We start from the raw sequence: 26,934 nt of genomic DNA on the forward strand, positions 1-26,934 counted from the left end.
AAGAAGCAGAGAGAACACTACCTTTTCTCCTCAACTTTAGGTATCCTCATGAAGTGAGAAGTGATTTTGGAGTCTCTCTTCACACCCTGTTTTGCACCTTTGCATTCTGATGATGGAACAGAGGAGATCCCAGGTGCCTTTGTATGCAGAGTGTCCTCTTTAACAGAATTATCTACTTCCTCAAAGCTTTCACAGCCCTTGGCAGAAAATCGTGATTTCCTTGACTCCAATTCAGCATCCCCATATTGAATTCTAAAAGATTTGTTTATGGGTTTTGACATATTAATCTCCTCTCGTTCATCCAGAAAGGGACTTGTTTCTTCATCAGCCTCTGACCCATGGCAGCTATTTTTAGAATTGTCCACATCCATTGGTGACTCTGGTTCACTTTCTTTCTCAAAAGCAGGTGAGTCCCCTGAACTGCTCTGACATTTGCTCAGTTTCTCAGGACCTCCAAGATCAGATATACAGGCATCACAACCAGCATCTGAAAGTGGACTTTCTGGAACTACATCCCCCTCCTCTTGCTCACCCGTTAAACAGACAGAATTGCAACTCTTCAGCTTCTGTGGATTGCATGAAGCCACCTGTCCATCTGTCTCCATGTCTTTTGAAGGTTTGGAATTTCCTGCTTTTGAAGCCCGGCCTGCTGACACCTTCCTCTGGGTCCAAGAGGCACTGCTTTCTTCAGAGCCCCTCTGCTTGCCAGTTTTGTGCATCTGATCAATGTTGGCATTTTTAAAGAGCTCTGCAGACTGCAGCCCCTTCACAGCATCTGTATCTAAGACTGCATCTTTTTCCTCAGCCTCCCAGCTACACATGCTGCCTGTCTGAGGCAAATTTACTTGCTTTGCACCAGCTTCCACAGATATTTTTGCATTATTTTGCTGACAAGTATTCTCTAACTTTTTCACATCATTCTCACAAAAGTTCTCTTTTTTAACGGAAGTCATCTTAGGATTTGCTTCAGTTTTGTTATTAATTTTGCTGTGCAAGCTGTGGAAAAGAAGTAAGAGAATTCAATGTCTTATTTCCAAATGAAATTTCTGAGCATATTTTTTAAAGGAACAATAATAAACAAACAGAAAGCACAGATTTTTATTCATTCTACTCTGTAAGTGAACACTACCAGGAGCAACAGGTTTTACTGCACTGAGGACTGTAGCTCACTAGCAATCCATTTCCATTTAAAGTCTCCAAAGGATGATCAATCAGCTGCTTATCTCAGGAATCTATTCCAGTCATTCATTTCCTTATCTTCAAATCTAAACATTATGAAGCTATTATTGACCTATTTTCTCCAGATGAAAAAAAAAACTCTAGAAGTTGTGAAAAAGTCCTCCATAACTTTTATTTTTATCCATTAAATACAATGAGCAAGGAAATCAATGATTTTATGGCCATTCCCTCAGAGCTACAAATTCATCAAAGAATAGGCTGCAGCAGTCCAAAGTCTCCTATTACTTCCTCACTTTTATAAACAGCCCATGACTTTAAAAAAACTCCATAGAAAAGCTCAAGTGTAAAATATATTTCAAACTGATAATAAAAATTAAAGGAGGTTTTTAAGAGAAAAATAACCTGATTTGTCTTTATGTTGGGCAGGATAGAAATATTTCCTAATGATAACACAGGGAAATGAATCTAGTTTTGTATGACCAGATGTCAGAAATTCATTTTGCATTTATATATTTTACGTGTCACATAATTTATGTGTCAGTGTATTGATAAATAAAATTACTTTGAGGACACATGAATATTAAAAAAAACCTGACTACTCTTGGTGAACACACCACTCTGAACAGTATTTCCTCCTGAATGTATTGTTACTGTATACTCCCAATGCAAACTGAGCACACTGAACTCTGGCCACTGCCCAGCTTCCCTTTTACACTAACTAAGAAAAGATACAATTACCACACCATCCTAAATTCCGCCACTGGACATTTTAACAGACTATAGATTCCTGAAGGCATTAACTTTCTCCATGAATGGTAACAGATCCTGTTCTAAATGACCACTCAGGATAAGGAGAGATAATAGCTTGGAACTGCATCCACACGATGATTATTTGAAAACAAAAGGATTTTTGAGTGCTTTATTTCATAATTTAGCTTCCCATGTATGCATTTATTCCTGCAAATTTTGATGAACAAAAACAAGAGTTCATACTGCTGCCATCTCAATTACTCTTTAAAGGTATGGACAATATCTACTGCCAACTTGAGAAATTAAATCTAACACAAAGACAAACTTAAACTAAAATTGTGATGTTAACTGTAATAGAAAGGCACATGAAATGTTTACACAACAAATCTGCTTCTTAAAGTTGCCAAGGCTCTAATCTGTCAGCAGGGATGGAGAAGGGCATAGAAGAGCAATGCTCTAAAGGGAATTTTAAAAAACTAAAATAATTAATTTCCTCCTTAAGAATCCTCTTAACATCTTTGATTTAGTGGAACCTGTATGCCTTCAATTAGTCCTGCATACTTCTGTATTAACCATTATCACAAGTCCTCCCAACTATTTTTAGCACTGCTATGGACTTGGGTCTCTATTTATTAGCAAACACCAAAGAAAACTAAATCAGCACATTTACAACTACAGAAAAAAAAATTCTGATATTCCTCTGCACCAGACAGTTAAGCTCTTTGGAGTACAACTTTAAGGCAGCTGTGCAATCCCTGCGTCTGACAGACCAAATTAGTTGAAAATATCAAACTTTACCTGGTATCATTCAGCAGCAAAAATTTTTAACACCTTCCATAATAAAAGCTTCAATGTACATTTGAACACCTGTAAATTCTAGCTGTAATCAAACCAACTGCACATATTTTAAACTACACTTGCAGTCCAATGAGACAAACCAAAAGAGATTTTTGTCTTAAATTAACAACAGTGAGTTGGTTACAGGATTATCAGTGCAAATCTGCAATTGTGTCCTATGTGCCCTATGTCAAACAAAACTGAAAGCAGCACTTCATCAAAGACATAGTGTGGTATTACAACCGAATTGATCAACTGTTAGGCTGCCACTGGAAGCAACACTCCCACTTTGCCTTTCCCTGCTCCAGGTTCCCATCTTTTGCTTTGCAGGAGCAGATGTATTTATTCACCTAAACAGTGACATGCTTCAGGAATCTATGTCAGCAATAAGTTTGTGCTTGGGTGTTTAGAGAGGATGGGAGGGGCACTAGTTGGCTGTTTGTAGTGAATCTATTTGCTTATTACTCAAGAGGATGTGCCAAGGTAAGGAAAGCAGCAGAAATTGGGGCTGCCTCCATTTAGCTGCACTGGCAACCTGCACTCCCAGCTCCCACCAGGCCCCTCAGAGAACACACCTTCTGAACAAGTTTATGTTGTGCTTTTTACCTTTTGGACTCCGTTGTCTTGGGTCCTTTATTCTCCAACCAACTGGTAATTGTCTGCTGTTTACAAACTGAAAACCACAGTTCACAGTTACTACATGAAACATGATGAAACTGCAACATCATTGCATATGAAAAAGATAACTTGTACTGGGTGAAGATAAAAACACCTCCAATTAAGCCCTCATTAGCATCTCTGCTATAGGAGCATCCATACATTAACAGTATTAAAACTACATGTGATACAATATTTAATTTGCATCAGTCAGCAGCTGTAGCTTTTGTAATAATCTTTATAAATTCCGGGCATGGTATGTGGTGGGATTTCTTTCCTCCAACCTTTTTTTAAAATATAATTAAAAGGTTAGAAACATACAATGAATGTGTAGAATTCAAAGAAAACAACCAAAGGAACTTGAACTTTCTAGCTCCCATCACTACCTTTAGCCACCACCACAGTGAGCCCCAAAAGCTTCTGCTGAATTTTGGAATGAAGAGGCAACATAACATAACTTAAAATCAAAAAAGAAGAAACAACAAGGCACTTTTGAGGACCCATCCAAGAACTTTATTTGTATGTAGCATACTGTGAAACATGAGGCTCAATATAAGCATGGCACACCCTATAAGTGACAAAGGAAAGGACTTTTCCTTTCCCCTCATCCATAAACAGTTTGAAAAGCTTTTCAATACTTACTCTCCTAAACAAAATGAAGGACACAATTTCTTCAGATTTACTACCAACACCTCAGTTCTTATCGGTGTGTTGCTGCAGGTCACACAAGGTGTCAATAGAACAGCAACATGTGAATTAATTATGCAGAGACTTGGAGGAAAATGAGGAGAAAAAATTCAAAGCAATTCTTTCAAAAGTGGAAAACAGTCTTTATTAGTAGAAGGGGTATTTAGTTTTGTTGTTATTTAAAGATATTCTGCAAATTTGACAACTTAGCTACAATTCCCTCTCTTTCCACTTGCCAAGAGAAAGCACCTCCCTGGCACTGCTTTCAGCAGGGCAAGGAACAGCTCGAGTGCCTCACTGTAAAAACAGTTTTGCAGAACTTCAAAGCCACTAAATCATGCCTGGCTCTTCTGATTCCGAGGATGGGAAGTCTCAGCAGCCTCCTGCAAATGGAGGTTGTGTAACTTGTAACAAAGATGGCTGAGGCCAGAGGTTACTTATGAGACATTGTTTCATAAACGCTTTCCCCAACATTCAAGGCCTTGAACACTCTTACACAGCTGCTGCTCAAACACCCTCATCAGAGGATGCCACAAGTTTTAGAAGTAATCTCCAAAAAACACTAAAATAATTTTCAGTTATTCTGTAATGGCACAAACAACAGCGCAAATATTTTTATTTCCAAAGAGTCACTAAACTTAAATCTAGTAGTTATTCTGATTAGCAAATTTCACCCTCTCCTAACATTTGAAGTGATAATCCAAATTGCCTACAGGTAAGCAGCCAAAAAAAAAAAAACCAGCAAACACAAAAACCTGAAGAGACATGTTAAAACATGGGACAAATAAACCTCTTCAAAGGCAGCTGACTACCTCTTGAGGTGTAAACTTGTGCTCAGGAAGAATTACTTATTCATTAGCACAAGAAATAGAAATGACTGCAGCAGCACCAGAACAGAACAAAATGGCTTTATGTTGAACTTCAACATCTGAGCAGCCACACAGGCCCTCCAACCAACATAACACACATCACTTTCATCCTTCCAGCATGGCTTTTGGCTACAGGTAAGGTGATGGGAACAAGAGGCAACAAAAAGACGACCCATGCTTATTTTCAGAGTAAACAGAACTAGACTTTGCTGCTTTTTTTGTTTATGGCATATTTATTTCTACTCAAGATAACTGAAACCATTCCCACAAAACAAATAATCGCCTAAAATCTACCTTTGAGGAAAACACCCTAATTTTCAGAAGATTCTCATTTACTCTGTAGGAGTGTACACCTCTAACTCCAAACTAACCTCTACTCAAAGCTAGTTAGGGCTTAGTGAGGTTTCACTCATCAGCTGCAGATGACAGCAAATCTGCTTGCAGCCTTTTTCCCTTTCCATGCATTCCTTTCTATTTCTGAAAGAGGTGCGTTAAAAATGTAGTTTGACAGCGTTAGCTCCAAACAGAAAACAAAACTAAGACAGCCACGTGGGAACTTCGCCTACGCAGCCCTGTTGGGCGGCAGGAGGAGCAGCCACCGCGCCCATGGGGCCAGCAGCGCTCCAAGCTGGCAGCCACGTGCTGATGTGAGCTCCTGTCACTGCTCTGGGCTCTGCCTGTGTGACAGCCTGGCACAACCCCGCTGACTGCCTTTTATCCCGCAGGAAATATCTGTCCCTCTCTTGGGGAACACGCTACCTTTAGCGGCTCACACCTCTCGTCGGTGATTTGCACTATGAGTGGAAACTTGCAAAGAATCAGGCACAAAAGCGGTGCAAAGATCCTGGAAGGGGAAGCACGGGCAGTGATCACACCACGGGGCTGGGACACAGGGGACGCGCTGGCAGCGGGAAGAGGAGTTAGAGACAATTCCAGCCCGAAGAGGAAGGGCAGCTGCGGGGAGGCTCCGTGCAGAGGCACACGCGGCCCCAGCGCTGCCCGGGCCGGCAGCAGCCCGGCAGAGACGCCCTGAGCGGCAGAGAGGGACTCGGAGCCTCGGAGCCTCCGGCCCGGTCACCTCCGGCTGCTCTCGCCCAGCCCCAGCGGGCGGGTCGGGCTGGCGGGGGGCGCCGAGCAGTGCTCCCGGCTGGGCCGGCTCAGCGCAGCCCGGGCTCCGCGGGCACCGCCGCTGTCCCGCACCGCTCAGCGAGCAGGAGGCGGGGGCGGCACGACCGCCAGCGAGCCCCGCTCCGCACCCGGCCGCTCCCGCCGCCCCGGGGCCGCTACAAACCTTTGTTCCCCACGGCGGTGGCGGAGCTGCTGCCCCCGGGCCCCTCCTGCCGCTCTCCCTGGGAGCCGCCGCCGGGGCTGCCGGGGCCGGACCGGGCTTTCTTCCGCGGGGGTTCCCGCCCGCAGCCCGCGCTCATCCTCGGCGGGGCCGCCCTGCCCGCCGGGGCCGGCCAGCACCCGCCCCCCGGGGACGGCGCGACGCTGCGGCAGCGGCTCCGCCCGTCCGCATCCTCCGTGCCGCACGCCGGGCTCTTCCCAAGGCGCGGGGGGCGCGGCGGGGCCGGGAGCGAGCGGCGTCCGGCGAGCGCGGCCCGGCGCTCGAGCAAGATGGCGCCCGGCGCGCCTCACCCCGTCGCCATGGCGACCCGCAAAGCAGCGGGGCCGGGCGGCGCTTTGCGGCGCTTTGCGGCGGCGCTTTGCGGCAGCCGTTGGTTGTGGCGAGGGCGGCGGGCGCGGGGCCGCCATGGAGGGCGGCGGGAACTCCAAGGGCACCGGGCTCGGCGGCCTCTTCGGCGCCGGCGGGCTCGGCTACTCGCACGCTGACCTGGCCGGGGTGCCGCGTGAGTACTGGGGCGGCCGGCGGGGCCGGCCCGGGGAGGCGGTGTTCGCGCAGCGGCCGCTGCAGGGCCGGGCGGCCGGCACCGGGAGCGGCGGCGGTGGCGGTGCCGGGATCACGCGGCCCTGAGGGCTCCGCCGCCGCCCGGCCGCGGGGGCCGCTCCCCACCGCCCGCACCTCCCGGGGTGGGCGCGGAGCTGCCAGGCCTCGGGGGCAGGGCCGCGTGCCGCGACGGGCGCTGCTCGCAGGGACAGCCTCGCCCCGGCCGCTCGCTGCCCGGAAAGGGAAAGGGGAACGGGGCAGCTGCGGCCGGTGCCGCCTCTGAGGGAGTCGGGCAGCTTAACGGCACAGTGTCCCCTCCTGCCACGCACGGGAGCTGCCCGGTTTTGCCTTACAGGATGTGAATTGTTGGTGTTAAAATGTTCTGTGTTTTTCCTTTTAGTAACTGGGATGAGCCCTTTGTCACCGTATTTAAACTTGGACCCCAAGTACCTAGTGCAGGTGAGAAGGTGGCGTGCGTTTATCGTGTTGAACTCGATCTCAGTGTTTGCCGTGGTTACCTCAAACCTCCTGCGGTGCTGGGCACTGTGCGCTGAAGCCTTGAACTGAAGAGCAGCGGAAAGCAACAATTTTTTCACTATTGTCCTTAATAAACCTAGAAGTGATGTGACGTCTAGAACAAAATGAGCACTGATGATGTGGAGGATAGGTAGGGCTGTTGTGTCAATGCAAGCCAATGCTGCTCTTGCATTGACATTGACATTGAGATCTCCCTCCCTGCCTTGAGGCAGAGAGCCCAACAGCACCTCACACAAGTTCTGGCACTGCTCACACCTCCACTGAGCCCCTTCAGTCAGTAATTGCAGCCAGAATCTCTCCCCTCTTTTCATGGATGAGTTTTCTGAACTGTGACAAGTTCCATCAGTTTACTGAGGTGTTCCGCCAAGCTCCAGATCTGATAACAGGCTTTGTCATCACAGCAGTTGCACTTTTCATATCACTGTCTTAATGTCTTTACCCAGCTGAAGGGAGACCATCATGAAGTAAAATTTCCTGGTTTATTCTACAGAATAATGTAGCTGTCATGCTTGTACATCTTAACATCAGTTGATATAAAATGAGACCATCATAAGGAAAAAAATATTTTAAATCAAGTAATGATTTCCATTTTCATAAATATTAACTGTAGCTAAAAACGTTAATCTAACTAGTACACATGTCAATGATTTTATTTAGTTAGTGTTTTTCTACATACATGGCTGATATTATCTGAGAACATGATGTTTTCTAGAAGGAGCAGTTAAAGGTCAGCAGTTGCCTGCTAAGCTCTGTGCCTGGTTCCACGGCACCCTGGGTCACTGTTTCTTTGTAAGTGGAAGCTGTGCATGCAGTTCTGGGCCTAGAAGCTGTTGTAGTGTGGGTTACAATGTAGCATTCCCAGAAGGATAGACGACCAGGGCTGTGTCTCTGGTGGCAGTGGGTGCAGTACTGTGGCTGCTGCTGTTGAGTGGTCAGAAAGTCTAAATAATCTCAGCTTCCTTCTCCAAAAACACTCTCTCAAGTGGTTTTGTTCAGTTAGTAGGTTTTCTGAGAATATGTTGGTGTTAAAAATGGTATAGCAGGGATTTTGGAACAAAGTGCATACTAAGAGATTTTTAGAAACAGAGATGTTTGCTTTAAATGCAAAGGTGTTGGCATTAGTGCCATGAAACACTTCTAAAAATACTTATTGATGTAACACTAGAGGCTGCAGTCTGTGTTGTAACACTTCTCTGCCCTTCATGTTTAGCTCTAGTGTGTTGAAGTAAGAGCAAACTGCATTGAAATAAAAGGGAATTCCATTTTTCTGTACCTGAACAAGTTGCCCATACAAGCTGAGGTCTCTTCCTTAGAGAATCACAAGGTGTGGGAATGGCTCTGAGTGCCCAGCACTGACTGACCTTTCTTTTAGCAATGGGGGCTGCAGTAAAGAGTCTCCACAAGGTTCCTTGGGCTCTAAATACTGAAGGAAAAAGACATAGCTAATATTTCAGAGTATAAGAGGTCTTCCCATAATAACCAATGGTACACTGGTACTCGTTACCTTAAACCCCACATTTTTGGTTGGTCCATGAGTGCAGGCATGGAACAAGAGGTTTTTGCAATGCTGTGCTGCCTGCAGCAGGTAACAGGTGTTATAAATATGTGTCTCAGCCTTTGGCAGAAGCCTAGAGGATGGGCTCTGGAGGTTGCCTCTAGAAACTTAGATGTTACATGGACAAGGATTGCTTCATCTTGACTTTTGGGACAGTAGTGAAACTACAGTTTCACAGTAGTGAAAACTGTTAGAAACTGCTGACTTGTGTAACCACTGAATTTCTCCAGCTGTCTAGTTACAAGGAAGAGAGAAACCATATTGTAGGTTCATTTTATTGATAACACTATTCACAGTTTTAGGAGCTATTTTTTCTGTATTGCCATTCACATTCAGTCAAGAGTGGGCCAGTAAAACCCCTCAAGGCATTTCCTTGAGCCTGCAGCTGTTGGAGTCATGCATCAGTTAAGCAGGGATGGATAAAACTGTGGCTAGAAAGCACAGAAGCTTAAAAGAGATCTGCTGCTTTAGCACCTTATCAACAGCAGGCATCTTCAGTGTCTGCTACTGAAGAAGTGCCTTGGCACACCTTATTTCTGCACATGTGCCAATCTCTCCAGGCCATTTCTGTAGCTTTTTAGGCCACTGGTTTGCAAGAATACAAGCATGTCCCTGTGGGAGAAAGATGGACAAGTGAAAAATTACCCAACCTCACATATTTCATGGCTGATCATCATTAGTTTTGAGTGTATTCCTTTCATTTTTCACATTCTTAAATCACTTAGTGCAAGGAATACTTCTTTTCATAAAAAGGCAGTTTTTGTTTAGTATCAAAGTAGTGGGAAACTTAATTAATTCATTATTGTATCAGACTGGGCTGCTCAGTGAGGAAACAGTGCTATGTAATCAGACAACAGGAATGTTTTTAGAAGGCTTGTGTTGCCTGCTGCAAGATGTAATTAAGCAAATAGTCATTAAAAACAAAAACAACCAACAACCCACACAGTATGAGTTCCTTGGCTGACTGATGTAATTTATAAAAAGTTAGCACAGCTAGGGAGAAAAAAAGCACTTAGTCAATTGAACTTTTTACAGGCCTTTTTCATGCTTAGTACTCTATCCTCATGGTGTATTCCATCTCTGCTACTGTGGGCAAGAATTTTCCAGAAATACTCATCCATCCTTAGTTTATTACATGGATTGAAGAAAAAAATTATTATGGCTTACATTTTGAACTGGACTTGGAAAATACAAAAGTATTTGTTTTTGTTTTCCCCCAGGATACAGATGAGTTTATCTTGCCCACAGGAGCCAACAAAACTCGAGGCAGATTTGAGCTGGCCTTTTTTACCATTGGAGGATGTTGTATGACAGGTAGGTGGTCGTGGTTTCCACTTTTCCCAGCTGTCCAGGTAACACCTGTGCACTACAGTGATGGATGAGATTGGAAATGTCTTGTTCTGCACGACATTGTCTGTTCTAAAGTAAAGAGATACTTGATTTTAGTTTATACACTGAATTCTAGTCTCAGGATTTGCTTCTAGTATTGTTATTCCTCTTTAAAAGTAATAACTGCTATTATTCCAACTAGGGGCAGCATTTGGTGCACTGAATGGTTTGAGACTTGGCTTGAAGGAGACACAGAATATGGCATGGTCAAAACCTAGAAATGTACAGTAAGTGTTCCATCTAAAAAAAATGTACTTCTTAGTGACAGAATTGCTTCTTCCAATTTATACAAGGTTAGATCTGAATATACTGCAAAAATAAATGTTTTGGTTTTTTTCTTTAGTGGGGACAAATGGGAGTCAGTATTTGTCTTGATCAAGTTATTACATGTTTTTAGTTACAATGATGTTCAGGTCAACCTTTTTGCTTTCTGTTTGGTCACAATTGGTGCGTCCTGTGACTTACCTTAAATATTTGAGAAATAATTACTACTTTGATGTTTACTAAAAATCTACTTCAAAGTCAAAGCAGTTTTTATATGTAGAAGCATTCCCAGAAGCAGTAGTGTTTACTTGCAGCTATTTTTTGCTGTAATTTATCTGAGCACAAGTCTCCCTTCTTTCCCAAGCTTTTCACAAGCAGGAAAAGATTCAAATGCAGAGCTGGGCCTGCCTGGATTTGCATTAGGGCTGACGTTGGTGTGTGCTGCTGAGCAGGCATTGCAGGGGGGAGCTGCTCTGGGTTATGGGTCCAGGAGCACCCATGGCATTGCTCTGTTTTCACATTACCTGATTGTTCAAAAGAACACAGCAAAGACAGGAACATTTGTTTCTACAGGATGCCTCTTCTTAAAATAATGGCAGCTTAGACATAGCTATAGGAAAACCTCAATGAGAGAGACATTGGAAACCAGAACAGAATAACTGAGGGAAAGCATGGGAAATTCTCACTCCCAGAATACTTTGGAACAAGGGAATTTTAGAAGAGTAATTTCATATTTCCTGGTACAGTTTATATTGGCTCTGCTTCTTTTTAAATTGTTTCTATATTCATCCCTTTCTTTATCAAAATATTCACCACTATAATTATGACTCATTCATAATGCTCTGGATTAACAGAATTCTATTTTAGGGTTTGGAATGAGCAGAGTTGCAGAAAGCCATGATGATAAGCACAAACTTTGGCAGGTCAAGCCCAGGAGGTGGCAGTCAGTGCACACACTGCTCTTATCCTGGCTCTGCAAGGCAAAGGTCTGCTGAAGGTCATCACCTCCCAACAGTGCATTAGGGTCTGGTTTTCCCTCATCAGATGCAGAGAACAGACTTACTTGGCTAGATTTCTTCCAAATTTATCCTTAATGTACACATATTTATTTATTTATTAATGAAATTTAATTTTGCTGTTATTCACTTGTCATCAAATACCTTACAGTATGCCATGGTTGTTAGAATTACTGATTCTCTTATCAATTCAGAATGAATATAAAATTGAAAGGTGGGGGTTGTAATTAAGGCGAGATTATTAATTGCCTGGCTTCTTAGGTTTTTTTTTTCCCTCTTGTTTCAAAATGAAATGTTCCATTATTGCTTAGTTCATTGCCTGACCATATTCAGTAATGACCTGTGTCCTAATTAAAATGATAAAAAAAGGAAAAACAATAGAAAATTGAATCAGAAGGAACATAAAGCAATTAAAGTATCGGACATTAATGTGAACTTCAGTTCCAGTGGTAGTCAGCTGTCCAGAGCAATACCATGTCTGTGACAGTGTTACACTGCTGGGAGATAAAGATCAGTCATTTCTTCTGGCTGCTGTTGTCACCGTTCTGGAGACAGCTGGTGCCAGCAAGGAGTGGCATTGTGCTTCTCTGAGAGTGCACTAAGGGTTCTCTTTTCCTCTTTGGTGCTAGTCTGGAAGCCTACACACAGAGCAGACACACAGACACCTCTTGGCCTTTTGCTGGGTGCACAGATGGGATTGGGAGGCACTGAATCTTCCCTTCCTGACTTACTGCACTCCAGACTTGCTTTTTTGCCCACACCATTTGCTCAGGCATCCCCACACTCCCTGCCACAAGGTCCTTGTAGGGGAGCACTGAGGCTTTCTTGGAGACCTTTTACCCAGCTAAGTCTGCACAAGTGTATCCGTTATTCCTGGAGCTGTGTGGGGTCACCATGGAAGGAAGGACAACTTGGGTTAGAAAGTCATCTGAAGGGAAGAGACTTGAGTCTTGGGGAGGGTCAAGAGAGAAAGATTTTCTTAAGACTTGACAAGACTGAATATTTGCATTCAAAAGCTTTTACTTCTTCATTGCAGTATTGTCAACCACACATATAGTGTAAACACAGAAGCCCTACTGTCATAAACACTGCCTTGATGTAAACAGAGTGCTAAAGGTTCTCATACCTCTTTAACTCCTTTACAGAATTCTAAATATGGTGACAAGGCAAGGAGCATTATGGGCTAACACTCTGGGATCACTGGGTAAGTAAATTCATTCCTTCATAGGGAAAACAACTTAAATTTGGAATTGTGGGAAAGTGTATTTATGTATTATCTGAATAAGAGTGTTTTCTAAATTTTCTTTATTAAATCCATTAGGAAAAAGTGCAGGATTTTTTCTTTGGGGGACTTGAGAGTATTTCAGTAGACATGAAAATTAAAGGCTGAAATAGGATTTGCAGCATAAGGAGCCAAAAGCCTTTAATTAAAACCCAAATTTTTTACTGTATTATAAACATTATTATATTGTTTTACTGTATTAAAATTCTAGCTATATCAGAAATAACTAGAAACTACAGATAATATTTGTGTGTTAATAAATTCCAATTAAATTACAACTTAAATCAAAAAACAGAATTTAATATTTCTGAAATAACTTCATAACCTACATTGAGACTCTTTAGTCATGTGACCAACTGCCTAATGTTTGTTTCCTGTTGAAGTCAGAAAAATGTTTATGTGAGGAAGAAATGTGATAGTCAGTACAAAGGTTTATCCTTTAAATGATGGTACATTAGCAAGGAAAATCACATGTGGGACACTGACTCTAAACCTAAATGCTGCTTATAACTAATGTGGGTTAGAAAGAAAGAGAAAAGAAAATGACCAGTAGCCTGATGTATAAGGAAAAAACTTGGATGAACTGAGATTTGGGTGGGAGGGGGCTGTGAAATAAAATCACATAAGTTGCCTCAGAAAAACAAGATTATTTCATAAATGTCAGTGAAATAACTAATGGCCTAGAAATTACAATCCCCTCTCAAAATGAAAACTGATGCAGAATATTTAAAAGGAGACATCTAAAATTGATTAGATTATTTTCAAGAAAAATAATGATGGAACTTGTTGTCCTACAAAGTTGGAGTTGGAGTTAGCAATATTTAAATCGGAGCCTACATTATGTTACAACCCAGTCTACATCTGTTTGACTTTTGAGAAATGCAGCAAAGTACAGGCTAAGTTGCATGGATGACATTTTATTTCAGTCTTATTTCTGAAGAGCAGATTAGCTGCCATTTAATTGAGGCATTAGCTTTTGAGACATTGTATAGAGGGCATGGTTAGAGGGAACATTCTGAGCTACAGCAAGAAAGGCATTTTTTCTATAAGCAATGCATATGTTGCCTGCTAAATTTTATGGGTCATTTTATGTTTGGATTTTTTTTTCTTTTTTTTGTTCCAAGTCTAACAAAAACATGTCTGAGAACTGAGATGCAGCCACACTGCAGTTCAAGGTTTCATTTGAGTGACACATTAACAGGTTTTTCCAGCTGTGTTTGAAGAAAGATTACTCAAGAAAATGTTTGTGCATTCCAGTAACAAATTGTTATTTTTCTTACAAAATATGGCCTCCAAAATTACAGACTTAAGCAGAACTTTATATTTGGGATTCTGGTAGACCTCTTTCTTGTCCAAGCTACCAGAGAAATTCCTTTCAAGGAACTGAATTCTTTTTGCATCTTAGTTCACCTTGTGCAGCCTTTCTGTACCTCAGAGGTTATTTTTGTTCAGGAACAGAATGACAAAAATTGTCAGTCATCATAGAGGCAACATCTGTGTGGAACTGTGTGAAAAAATTATGTTGAATTCAGCTTTTCCTTCCCTCATTGCTAATCTCCTTGCTGCTAAGAAAAATTGAAATCCCCTTGCTTGTGCTGAATGGAGAATGATGCTGCTGTTAACTCATTGACATCATTGTGGTTGCTTATGAAGGATTTACTGCCTTTTAGCAGAAGGAAAGATTTCAAATTCTTGGAGGAAAAGGAACAAAATAAATGCCATTGTCTTTGTCACTTCAAAATGGTGACATACTCTACTATTCTTTGCCAGAATGAAATAGGAGTGTATCATGAGGGGTGAGGATGGGGGGGGGGGGGGCTTTTCCTTTCATCAAAATGTATAAATGATAAATGCATCCATGCTAAAAAGCCCATGCATTTCTCTTTCCAGTCCTTTCCAGGACAGTCCCTAAACTTATCCCAAAGAAAAGGCCCTCTAGGGATAAAGATTATAAAGATTTCATGCACAAGCAGAGGTGAAACAGCTGTAAATGTCAAATCCCAACCATTGTAATAGTCATTTTTAAAAGAAACAAAGCTCATTATACTCCAGCTCTTGGTAGCATGATCTGAATGCTGTACTTAACTCACATTTCATCACTGTCACACATGGACAGCAATTTTCTCTACCTAGAAAGTGCTGGGTTTCAGGTCATCCACAGAAGACAGAATGAAACAGCCAGTACAAATTTAAAAACTGAATTTTCAAACAAATTTGAACTAGCAAAATAAGCTTAAACTTCAGTCAGTACTTTATAGCACATATTGTCATGAAGAATGCTACTTTATAACCAAACTGTAGCTTAAGAAAGAAGGAATAGCTATCAGGAAGAGATTTGGAAAAGAAACACCAAAGATGGGATTTTGCAGAGGATTCCCTTCAAGTAAGCAGAAAATTTGTTCTTCAGAAGCATAGTCTAAATAGCTACACCAAGCCTGGATTCTGAGCTTTGGGCCTCAGACCATGGAAGGTTTTTTAATTTTTTTTCCCTCAGCTCTACTTTACAGTGCATTTGGAGTCATCATTGAAAAGACACGAGGTGCAGAAGATGACCTGAACACCATAGCTGCTGGAACCTTGACAGGAATGCTGTACAAAAGCACTGGTAGAGTAGCAAAATATTTCTCCTTTTCCTTCTCTTGTGCTTATCCTAGTTATTAGGATTCTCATCACTTTTACTAAATACTGTCCTGCTCTCAAAATTGACAGTGTAAAAATGGCTGTTAGCTCAGTGTCCCCTAACCCACAATGCTTTGACCCACCTAAGGCTACCTAAAGAAAACTTGCACTAAAAAAAGAAAATCCAGCTGAATTAAATTTGATTCTTTGCAACTGCACAGGACGGACAGTAACCATGAGAGCCAAATTATGACTGTTGTACATGTATACTGAACAAACACTCATTTATTTCCTCAGATATATGGTGAGGTTGTATAAAATACATACCCACATCATTCCTAGCCATGTTTTCAGCACTAGCAGGAATAAATGTAGCTGTTTCTCAAGTCCATGAGTGGATGCAGCAAATGGGAGCTATCTTGCAAAGTGAATGGGGACAGGGAAGGAGAGCACAGAACACAGAGATTGATTGCATGAAGATCAAACTTGCTACAAGTGATCCATGTGACAGTAATTCACATGATAGTGGTACGGGGAGCTGCAGAAACCCTACACACAGGGAAATTGATGTATTTATGAACTTATTACTTAGGTTTTCATAACTGTTGTCTTGGGGTAGGATTCTAGTCTTTGCATAGTGGTCAAAACCAACAAAAAAGATTATTTGAGAGCAGCATGGATTTAAGGTGGGACTGCTGATGCAAACTGAATTGTTTGCAGGAGAGAGGCTCTGACCTTCATCAGCAAAATGGCTGCCAACACATGTTCCAAGCTTAACAGTTGGAGGTATATTTTTTAGAGGATTCCTGGGTATCACAGGTTGACATTAGCACATGGAAAAAAGTTTTATGTTTTAAGTTGCTCAGTAAATGTTTGGCTGCATGACTCACGTGCATTTTATGGAGGAGATAATGCAGGAACTGACCTATGTACTTTTGCATATCTAACTGGGCCTCAATGTCTGAACAGTGTTCCTGAAGGCTTTTTTCTTTTTTCAGGGTAAAACACTTTGAGTAACTCTATTTTCCCGATGGCTTAGACTACCTGAAGCCACAAATAATTGGCTGGAACAGCCTTCATAAATATGAGACTCTTAACTTTGCATGGACACATTGCTCTCCTGTAATCCATTTCTTCCTTGGGATTTCATGAGTGATATGACAGATTACCAAGAGCAGCTGGAAAGGGTAGCATACAGAAGCCTAATATTTTCTGCAGGAGTTTATTAATGAGGAGAATTGTCATCTAATACTTGAGCAGAAGCATCCCCCTTACCTTGCAGAAGTATAGAGCTGGCATTATGTGTAATATTTTTTGGCACAGTGCAACCAGAGATAACTACTCCAGTCACATGCACAGTCAACTGACACTACTAAGGTTTTTATTACCAGAGCACAGTGGGACATTTGTTTTGTAACACAAGATCTACAGAGCTAATGGCAGTCCTTATAAAGGCAAATGAAGTCAGTAAATCTCTATTCATTACAATATTGTATTTCAAGTGTGTGTTGTGCCTATGAACCATAGTGCAGAGAAACTGCTGCCTCTCCTATGCCAGAGCACCTTTTCTTATTCTGTATGGTAAAACTTAAAAGTTCTGCCTTTACACTGCATCAATGTACATATTTACCTTAAAACCTGGAATATTTAAACCATTTTTAAACCATGCAAAAGATCAGCAGACATCTGACACATCAAGACTGTAATAATTACCTGTGCTACATAGAATGCCATGATGTGTTGGCAGTAAGGAAAATGTAAAAGCTGTCAAGAACACTGAGTTATAAATCTCCATATTTCAGATAGAAGCTCACACAAACATGCCACTGCAAATTAAGGCTGCTCTGTAGTCCACAAGGGTTGGATACAGAGTTGCAGGTAGTGCTATTCAAAGACTCAGATTTCCCACTTCCATCATTCCTGCTTTGTAAAGAGATCAGGAACAGACTTAAGAAGAAATGGGAAAATGTATGGCAGGTCTTTTACTATAACTTAATGCTCTGCCACAGCACTGATAGAGGAATCACATCAGAATCTGTTCTGCACTGAAATACACTCCTGTGAACACTGCAAAACCTAGACTGAATCTCTGAAACCAATGATTAAGCATCTGATGAGTGGACAGGAAAAAAAAACAGTTGGGAAGACTTTGTGAAGGCTAAGATTGGTTGCCCCAAACTGGTCCCAGTTTTCACAATTTGTCCTTGTAGAAGTGTTAATCATTACCAAAATGGCAGCAGTCAAACAGAACCTGCACGTTCTGAAGCCATTGATTGTGAGCATTTTTGTGCAAGCAAAGCTATTTAACACAGCTTGTGTGGGAGAAAAGAGAGGTTTGAAAGCTCTGCAAGTGAGTACAGTGGCAATTCAGCCCTCCCTGCATTCAGTGGCAGTGCCATCCCTCACTGAGACTCCCCCTGCAGTGACTGAGGCAGTTCAGTCCCCAGTAACAGCAGGTGAGGGCCGGGCTCCATCTCTGCATGGCTTAGGTCACCAGACACCTCTGGGCTGGGAATGGACAACTGATGTGAGGAGTTTGGTAACAACTTCTGCTTCATTCATCTGACCAAAGTGATCTCCAGCTTTCACATTTGTTTAAATTTAATGCCACAATTACTGACTAGATTTTAGCCCAAATGCAGCAATAAGAGTACACATTAATTTGTTACACCAGTCTTAAAACTTCATGGGAGCAATTTTTTGAGCTCACCACTAAACTTCTACCCAGAACATTCAGTTTGGGTAACAGTTAGAAGAAAACTCTTTGGGTTCCTCTGCCAGTGGCATATGCAATAGAAATGTTACAGCAACTCAGTCAATTCAAGTTTTGCTAAAAGGGGGTCTGATATTCTAAGTCCACAAGGATGGCTTTTCCATTTAATAAGATACTATTTATTCTTTAATTTTAAGCAAATGCAGAAATTAGTATCTGTTATGCCATGTTTTTTCTGATAAATGTTACAAAGGACAAACATATCTTAAAGCAAATGTTCAGCCTCCTTTCATGTGCTTTCAACCTCTTTTCTAAACTGACCATCTTTGTTTGGTTTTCTTATCATTGTATTAGTCATAAAAGCAGCAAACCACCAAACAAAAACAATTGTCACTGTGCAGTATGTCACTGTTACACCCTCCCACCATGAAAATGCATGGCTCCAGTTGTCACAAAGGTGCAGCTGGCTGAGGCTCCTGCACTCCTCCCCAGGCATGCAGATTGATCACTCAGGAAAAGATGAACTAGCTGGGACTTTGGCCTGACCCACTGTGACAGCAATTAATTTCTCACTGGAATTCCTGACAGACTTCAGTAAGCAAAAAAGTTAACCAACCTTTGCCTCTTATCTGAGGGTTACACAGGTTGTAGATGTTCTTTTTCTTGGATTTTTTTTTCCCTCTCTTGAGGTTAAGGGTAACAGCATCAAAAGTAAACTAATTCTTTGGACAAACTAAATTTACTTTTGTGCAGTAGGAACCCGATCCTAGCTACAGCATCTCATGCCATTGGAACAATAGATGTTACATGATTTGGTGTGTCTGGAAAGACAGGAACTGCATGCTAGCAATAGCTGAAGGTAGCAGTTGTCATTTTAAGGCCTCAGAACACAACCCTGAAAAGCCAATATGTTATGAATTAGGAAGGGCTGAATGGTTTATTGCCAGCAGTAGGATCTGGTGGGAGCTAAAGATCAGTTTTGTGACATCCTGTGGGCAGTTAAGGGCAGCTGTGTTAGCTGACAGCTTCTTGAGCTATAAAAAGCCTGTTCTCTGAGCCCAGCCCATGTTTTTCTTTGGGCCAGACAAGGCTGTTTTCTCATTTCTCTTGGCTGGAGAGGGGGAAGAGCTTTTTGGGGACTGCTGTAGGTACAGTCTAGGACATCTTACTTTCCTGCAGTATTTGGGAAAAAGTTAAGAACTTGCTTGTCATCCCTTAAGTTAAGGGCTGTGAGACATTTTGAAAATTTAAGAACCCCTTTTAACATAACATGTCTATAGGATTATCAATCAAATGATGTTTAGAGAAAGGATTTTTTGAAATCTGAAATAAGGAAGAGGTTAGGACAATGTACAAGCAGCAGTACAAGTAACAGCTTGTTGAGGCTTTCTTAGTTATTGAGGACTGATGTCTAAGAGTATGTGTGGCCACTGAAAGCAGTGCTGCCCAGCCCTGGCAGCCAGGAGCAGTGGACTCAGAGCTGCAGGGGTCTGCAGAGTTTGTAGGTGCCATTCATCTACAGGAGCTGAAGTAGCCTCCCATCAGCCAGCTGCTGCTGCTTTCACTCAGTGAGAATACAGCAAATTTTAATCATGTTTGCAAAGGAATTGCAACAGCTCTAGTACTTCCAAACCAGTAAGTTAAATTGTAGATTCCTACTGTTTTTTCTAATTTAGCCTTCATACCACAGTAACTACAGGAAATGTTCCCTCTTTCAAGCTTTGTTGTTTCTGTATTCTAAGCACAATATTGCCTTAGCTGCAGCAATATGAAAATGGAAGATGCTTTTCTGGAATATATCTTGCTTCCAAATAGAACTTTATCAGTTTGCTCAGTAATTTCTGTATCCACAGACCTCCCCACTACTTACAAGATTTCATGAAATGAACCCCATGGAGCAACAGGAGGAAATTCTTGATACTTTCTAATGACATCAGGCCACCCACAGTGTTCAAGCAAATGACTGCTTGATGGTTCAGATGGTCTGATTATTTGAGCTTGAATTTGAAGCAAAACTGAGATTGCCTTGGACACTTGAATTGAGCCCTTTAAACCACTTTAAATTATTTTTGTTCCTGAAGGCCTGGCAGGAAGAGAAGCTGTTTTCATTCAGAGTATCCAAGAGAGATTGAAAGATGGAAAACTAATCACAATTTAAAGATTATTCTTCTATTGTCTGGCATAAATGGGTCTGAGGTTTTGGTGAAGGTATTTGTAATGCTTGCTATTGGATGGTTCTTGCTTTAAACATTCCAGGAACTATTCCAGGACATTGGAGTAACATTCTGAAAATAGAGACATTAAGGTTCTAATGGTTCTAACCATGGTTCCCTCATGGTTTTACCTACTGGACAGGTGCAGCTCAGTGTTAGGAGTGGCTCCTGCAGTGCTGAAATGCAGAGCTGTGCTGTTGGAATGCAATGTGTGCCATGGCACAGTGTAACCTGGAACCTATTGAAACCCACAGAGGAGGGACAGTACTTGGAGGTGAAAGAGTGCAGCAGCTGAAGGCAGAGAACTAATTTCCTATTTAGGGAGCATCAGATGTACCTTTGGACAGCCACAGCAGTTCTCAACTCTTGTGCAAGGTGCCTGATCTCTGAATACCTGCTTCCAGAAGTGTCTGTCAGCTGGAACCCTTATCTTACTGGGACATGCAAGATTAGGGCTCAGGGCCATGTTTCAGCAGGGCTTGTCAGGGCAGACTCGGTATCAAAGGCTTGCACAGAGTGATTGCAGAGGAGGGGTGGGATCATGTTCTATCATGCAAACACAGCTGGGATGGGAGTGGAGAGTTTCTTTTTCATTTTTGTTAACAAGTTAATTTTCTCAGAGGCCCTAAGATTTTCTGCCCAGCAGCAGGGCTGTGTTCTAAAGTGCATTACTGTTTGAAGTCTGCCACATATTTACTCAAAGGTAGTTCAGAAATCAGGAGCAACTGCTACCAAAAAAAATCCAAAACCCCCCCACATTTTGTAGCAGAAGCATAGTATAGGAACACTGGTAAAGGAACACTTCTTGCACGTTTTCCTGGATATTTTCTCTCTCAGTCATGCCCCTATACCAACTGCACAAGTTTAGTACCCTGTTCATGAAACATCTCCAGGAATGTCCCTAAGTATCTGCAGGCCTGCAGATGGCCTTAGGCCCTGTGGTTGACTTTTGGCAGTGGGTTCAGAGCTGCCATCCTTACCTGGCTGGCTCAGCACATGACAACACCAATATTTGCTGCAGTAGGAGCAGCACATCTAAAGTCTTCATACATGGATGCTAGAAGGCAGCTCAGTGACCCAAATGTAGGGTGTCACCTTTCTTGTACAGCCCTGACTTCACAGAATCTGCAGCCAGGCTTCATCATCCTTCCCCTGCCTGTTCTTGCATAGGAATAACAGGATTTTAAGGGGAAAGGAGAGGAATTGAACCTGGGGGGTAAGGAAAGAGCCTACAGGAATAGTCATAGTTCTGCAGTGCATCACATTCTGTGGGGATGTTCCACATTTCCTGGTACACCAGGAAATGAGCCCCCTTTGTGGGTTCCTGCTGTGATCTCTTGAATCCCAATTTGAACAGCAGAAAATTGGGCTCTAATGTTGTATTCATTTACCCCAGCAGGAATGAAGAGTCAGTTCTTTAGAGATTATCTCAAATACTTGTTTTGCACAAAGTGTCCTTTAAATTTCACCTGTGGCTTTTTGCCAGACACTGCTTGCACATGGTTAGTTTTGTGTACCCAGCTGCAAGCCCTTTTTATGAAAAGCTTTTTGTGCAACAAATTCAGGATCAATTAGCAAACAGAACATCTACATTTGCTTTCCTAAATGCTGATTTAGGCACATAAATCATACTCAGTAGGGCTTTTCTTACAGCTATTGAATTCCCAACAGTTACAGCAATTAGTTCTCAGCCTTATACCCTAAAAAAACCCTCAAATTGTCACAGCTGGTCTGGCAATGAAGTTTCTAGAAACTATGGCTAGACATGTCTTCTAATACCAAGTCCCACTTCTGCAGCTTCTTGGTTTCATTGCGTGCCTGGGCAGTACAGGGAGGTTTAACAACTCCAGTGAAACCCATTTAACCTTGCAGCACAGTGTCAGTCTAGCTGATGCCAACAGCTTGTTGCCTCACTAAAAGCCTAAAGGCAATTCTGTGAGACAGCTTTATGACCCATAATGGAAGGGGAAAAAAATCCAAACAATCTCTCTGATTACTGAGGTATGTTTGTTTTCAGGTTTGAGGAACCCGAACTGCCCTGCCAGTTCCTCCAATAAAGCAGGCAGGGTTTTTTATCTTGATGTCAGCAAAACTGGCCTTGTTCTATACACTGTACACATTATCTAGCTTGGTTCAGCTGCAATGATAAACATTGCAGAATCAAACTCTCTGAAGTTTTCCTAGCACTGAGGGTCATACTCCCAGGTGCTCTGTGCATTTATAGAGCATTCTGGGAGCTCTGCTGAGGCACAGAAGGGTTTTGCTGTTTAGTAAAAGCAGCAGAAGTCTCTTCTTGTGCCCCTGTACACCCCAGTCCTCGTGGATGGAGTGGACACAGGATGGCACCTGACTCCCAGCTCCAGCCAGGTGCACTACCTGCAGGCAGTAGCCAAACTTGCCCTGTATTTCTGCCTTACACTAACGTGCTCACCAGCACCTTAAGACTTTATTCACCTGTGTGACTCACCTTTTACCATTGCAAGGTGATAATTCTGATTATTAATAAAAGAATAAAGGAAGCTGTTCAACGTACACCATAGTAAATACTTGCCAGCTAATCCCTTTCATCTACTTCCGACTTTTTAATTGAAAAGTTTTAAAATTCCAAAGACACAGAAGCAGTAATAGGTTTTGCATGATGGCCCTAATGAATCTCTGGAATCCAGTGTCATACCCATATCAGCTGTTGTTTTGTTCACTTATTTCCCTTCTGCTCTTTCTCATTCTGCCCAGAGCTAATTATCATAATTGAAAACCTGGAGGAGAATTTGTAACCGGAGGAGAGCATGTCTATCTGTAAAAACAAATGTAATAAAGACAGATAGAATAGTAGGACTTGGGAAAAGCCACCTTGGCTTCCAGTGCTCTGTAGTGGTTCCCTGAAGCAGTGGTGCTAACACAGCTTGAGAGGAAGCTGTTCCAGCAGAATTAGTGTCAGGATCAGGAGTGAGTGACCATGAGCCTGGCAGCAGTTTGAGAGGAAGGTACAAAAAGCACAGGGACCCTTACTGGAGAGTTACTCTAGAAAGGACTGTGCATTGAGATGCCTCTGGATTTAAACAGCTTCTTGGCAGTTGCTGTGCACTGCCCATTCCCTGACAGTAAGCTAACGAGCTGCCATTGTTTGTTCTTGCAGGCGGAGTGCGCGGGATTGCGCGAGGTGGGATCGCAGGCCTGACGCTGACCGGCCTCTACGCCCTGTACAACAACTGGGAGCACATGAAGGGCTCCCTAGCCCGGCAGTCCCTGTGAGCAGGGCACAGGACACGCTTGCTTAGTCACCAATCAAATCAGTTGTGAGATCTATCTGGTGCCCCTTGCTATTTTATTTACAATTAGTGTGAAACTGATGGAAGCTGTGCTGGGAGGAACCTCTTGACACCGTGTAGCTGGACTGGCCCTTCCTGCCAGCCAGTTGCTGGAGAGGCAGCAATATTTGTTGGACCTGCAAGTGACCAGAGTGGCCACCGAGACAGTGTCTCCTGGCCAGAGCTGCCAGGCATGCTGGGCCCCCATAGCTGATCCTGCTCACTGCCAGGTTGGCTGGGTCCTGTAAGGGCTGTGTCCATGGAGCAGTCCCTGCAGTCCCAGCAGCACAGCCCCAGTAGCCATGGCACAGGCAGGGCTTGCTATTCTGACAGCACAAGACAAGCTAGCAAAAGGGACATCATCAGAATAAAAAGGGTGGTACTTACTCAAACCCATTTCTATCCTTTGCTCTTCCTGCCACAAAAGCATTCTGCATCCAGTGACCTACCTATGAATTAATTTTAAAGGACCTGTGTGATGAAATCCTGGGGGAATTGGTGGGTGAGGGGAAGTGCACAAGCAGGCTGATGATCTCCTGATGATGTTACAGTAAGGCATAGCAGGGCTTGACTTCACTCCCTTTTTTGCTCTAACAGATTGGTTGTTTATGGATGAAATACAGTTGCTGTTGCAGAGCAGCTGCCAGTGGATTATCAAAACATTTGGGTGCTCCAATATCCCAGAACTCATTTAGCCAACAATTAGAAACCAAACAGTATAAAGACTGCACTCATTACCTCTTATAGGACTTTTAATTAGCAAAAAACTTTTTGTCTGAAGTACCATATATAGGTTATTGGCAGAACAAAGACTGTGATGAACCTACATGTTCTCCTACAGTGTTAAATTTAAACCATGTACCAAGTATCATTTGCAGATAAATTAAACGGTAAGTTGGGAATTAGTTCAGTAATTAGAGTTACTGTGTAACAACTCATTCCTTACACATTTAAATAATTAAACAGGCAACTTATTGAAAAGGTCTGAAGACAAAGATGGCAGAGCAAGGGAAAAACAGGAAACTTACTGGTCAGCACACAGTATAATGCAAACCAAGTTTACATTTGAGTTTTTGCTACTGAAACAGCTCTTAATACATTGCATACACCAAAATAAAACCAACAAAAGCAGTAAAGGGACGGTGGTAGCTCTTACCTTCTCTCAAGAAGAAATGCCCCTTTGCTATGAAACCTCATTGGTAGCAAATAACCACTGAGACCAGCTTTTTATAGAGCAAGTGCTCCAGCTAACGAGCCATCCCAGGTGAACTTAATTTGCTTTGCTTGGCTACCAGGTCACATTAGTTGCTTTATGCCAGCACTTAACATGGCATAAAGGAAGCAGCCTTTTCTCACCCCCTGTGTCAATGCTTCTGCTGTTAAGCCTTATGTTCCACAATTTCATAATGCTCTGCATGTTGTTATTGTGGTGTGAGAGCTGGACTTCCTTCCTAGCATGCATTTCTTGAGGGCTGTACCACCAAAGAAACTGTTCCCCCACTTCCAGGCTGCAGAGGGGTGATGTGGGCTTCATCTGCACAGCACTGTCACATGGAACATCAGGAAAACAGGTGCACTTTCTTCTGAGCTTTCTCTCTCCCCACTGGCATCAGTGAGTTCCTCCCCTGCATGTTTCCTGGTCACCATTGGTTGGACTTGTGTTCCTGCACTCTTCACCATGCTGGATGAAGGATTGAGAACTGCTTTGGGGGTTGATGGGGGGCAGGGGTGGCTTTTTAAATGGCAGGAACTCTGCAATGTATCTTAGGTTTTCTTAAGATTTTTCAGGGCTAAAATGTGACCCAGGGCTAAGATGTCTGCCCTGATTGAAGTGGGTAAACATTGAAACTTAACAAATGTATTTCCTTCTTCAAGTGCACTGGAGATAATACAGAAACAAGCCTTTTCAAGTTCATAGCACAGCCTTAAGGCTAGGCTGACTCTTGAACAACTTAGCATGTTATCTGGTCTGCAGTGTGCTCACATTTCCTGGAATTACTCACTTCAAGGGCAGAGCTGAGAGGATTTTTCTGAAATAGCTGTGTTACAGCTCTTAAAAGTTTTGGTTCATCATCTGTTTGTATATGGAGTAATCTGTAGCTTGAGCTATGAAACACAACCACCACAGAGGCAGCAGTGAGGGAGGTGAATTGTATAATACAATACAGAGAATGTGTTTACAATATTCTGTGTCATGACATACTGCATTCACAATTTACTGCAAATCGGTATCAAGTTGCTACTTTAAATTGTGACCAAAAATATATCCAAGTTCAGTAGGAATAAAAGGACGTAAAATCAAGTTGAAAGCAGAATTTGGCTCAAGTTAGAGCCCTCCCATGCAGTGTTACATAAATGTGAGCATGGGAGACCTTGACTGTCTTGGAAGAGGGGGGTTTTGGTGCCAGTTGTGGTATCTGCTGATAGATCCAAGGCAGCTTTGCTGTGGCACCAAGTGAGGGAGCTGAGACAGCAGGTGTAATGGAAGGGGTTTGAGGCTTGTGAAGCTGGTTCTGGTTAGTCTTTGGAACAGAAAGGCAAATCCACTTACACCATTCCCTGTCAGCAAGTGACTTCTCTTAGGGTTGGAGGAATTTGTTCACCAATCACTACTTAGGTTGGGAGTCTCTGGGCACCCTGATGCAGAAGCAGCTTCTGAAAACAGGAGGCAAATATGTATTAGGGCAGGAAAACTACCCTGTGTTCATGGTCTGTTTCCTGTGATCTAATTGGGACTTCAAAAGGAGGGAGGAAATCCTTTTGTGTGCTTTACCAGAAGGTTACCCCTGCACTTAATAAATTCTAGATAGGAAACTGGAATGTTTTAAGTGGAGCTTTGTGCACTCTGTGGGTATTGGTCTGTGCTGTTCAATACCAGCCAGTGCAGGGACACCAGAGGCTACCCCAGCCCTTTTTGGGACTTCCCCAGCATGGGTAATGCCTGCTCTGTGTTCCTCACAGGTATTTCCCCCTCTGTCAGCCCCGCTCCCTCCCTGCCCTGTGGGAACAGCTGCCCCACTGACTCCATGGGTGCTCTGAGGACAAGGAGTTGAAGGGGCTGATGCCCCAGGAGCCTGTGGCACCCTGCTTCAGGGAGGTGTGGGAGGGAAGGAAACATTCCTCAGTACAGGGTATCAATCCCATAGCTCACCTTGTTCAAAGAAAGGTCTC

The 26,934-nt window shown here is 42.8% G+C and overlaps 2 protein-coding genes and 1 non-coding gene across 4 annotated transcripts in view; 2 read left to right on the forward strand and 1 right to left on the reverse strand.

Annotated features, from left to right (window-relative positions):
* The window catches only part of PARG (poly(ADP-ribose) glycohydrolase), a 61,773-nt gene extending 55,358 nt beyond the window's left edge, over positions 1-6,415 (reverse strand). For both annotated transcript variants that reach the window (XM_063163939.1, XM_063163938.1), the window contains exons 1-3: positions 6,271-6,415; positions 3,373-3,439; positions 22-996 (exon numbers count right to left, since the gene is read on the reverse strand). In XM_063163939.1, coding sequence (XP_063020009.1) covers positions 22-996; positions 3,373-3,439; positions 6,271-6,406 — 1,178 coding nt within the window. In that variant the 5' untranslated portion in view covers positions 6,407-6,415. The remainder of the gene's footprint in view (positions 1-21; positions 997-3,372; positions 3,440-6,270) is intronic.
* A 282-nt stretch (positions 6,416-6,697) lies between these two features.
* LOC134422117 (mitochondrial import inner membrane translocase subunit Tim23) lies at positions 6,698-24,155 on the forward strand. The gene is made up of 7 exons (XM_063163950.1): positions 6,698-6,829; positions 7,268-7,326; positions 10,180-10,273; positions 10,491-10,575; positions 12,774-12,832; positions 15,405-15,515; positions 23,592-24,155. The coding sequence occupies exons 1-7, from the start codon at positions 6,733-6,735 to the stop codon at positions 23,705-23,707; spliced, it is 621 nt and encodes a 206-aa protein (XP_063020020.1). The 5' UTR covers positions 6,698-6,732; the 3' UTR covers positions 23,708-24,155.
* On the forward strand, positions 12,071-12,273 carry LOC134422292 (small nucleolar RNA SNORA74). The gene has a single exon (XR_010028767.1). It is a non-coding gene; the product is annotated as a small nucleolar RNA SNORA74 (small nucleolar RNA).
* Positions 24,156-26,934: the final 2,779 nt, after the last annotated feature.

The sequence above is a fragment of the Melospiza melodia genome, chromosome 9, assembly GCF_035770615.1.
Source record: "Melospiza melodia melodia isolate bMelMel2 chromosome 9, bMelMel2.pri, whole genome shotgun sequence".
In the NCBI taxonomy this organism is placed as follows: domain Eukaryota; kingdom Metazoa; phylum Chordata; class Aves; order Passeriformes; family Passerellidae; genus Melospiza; species Melospiza melodia.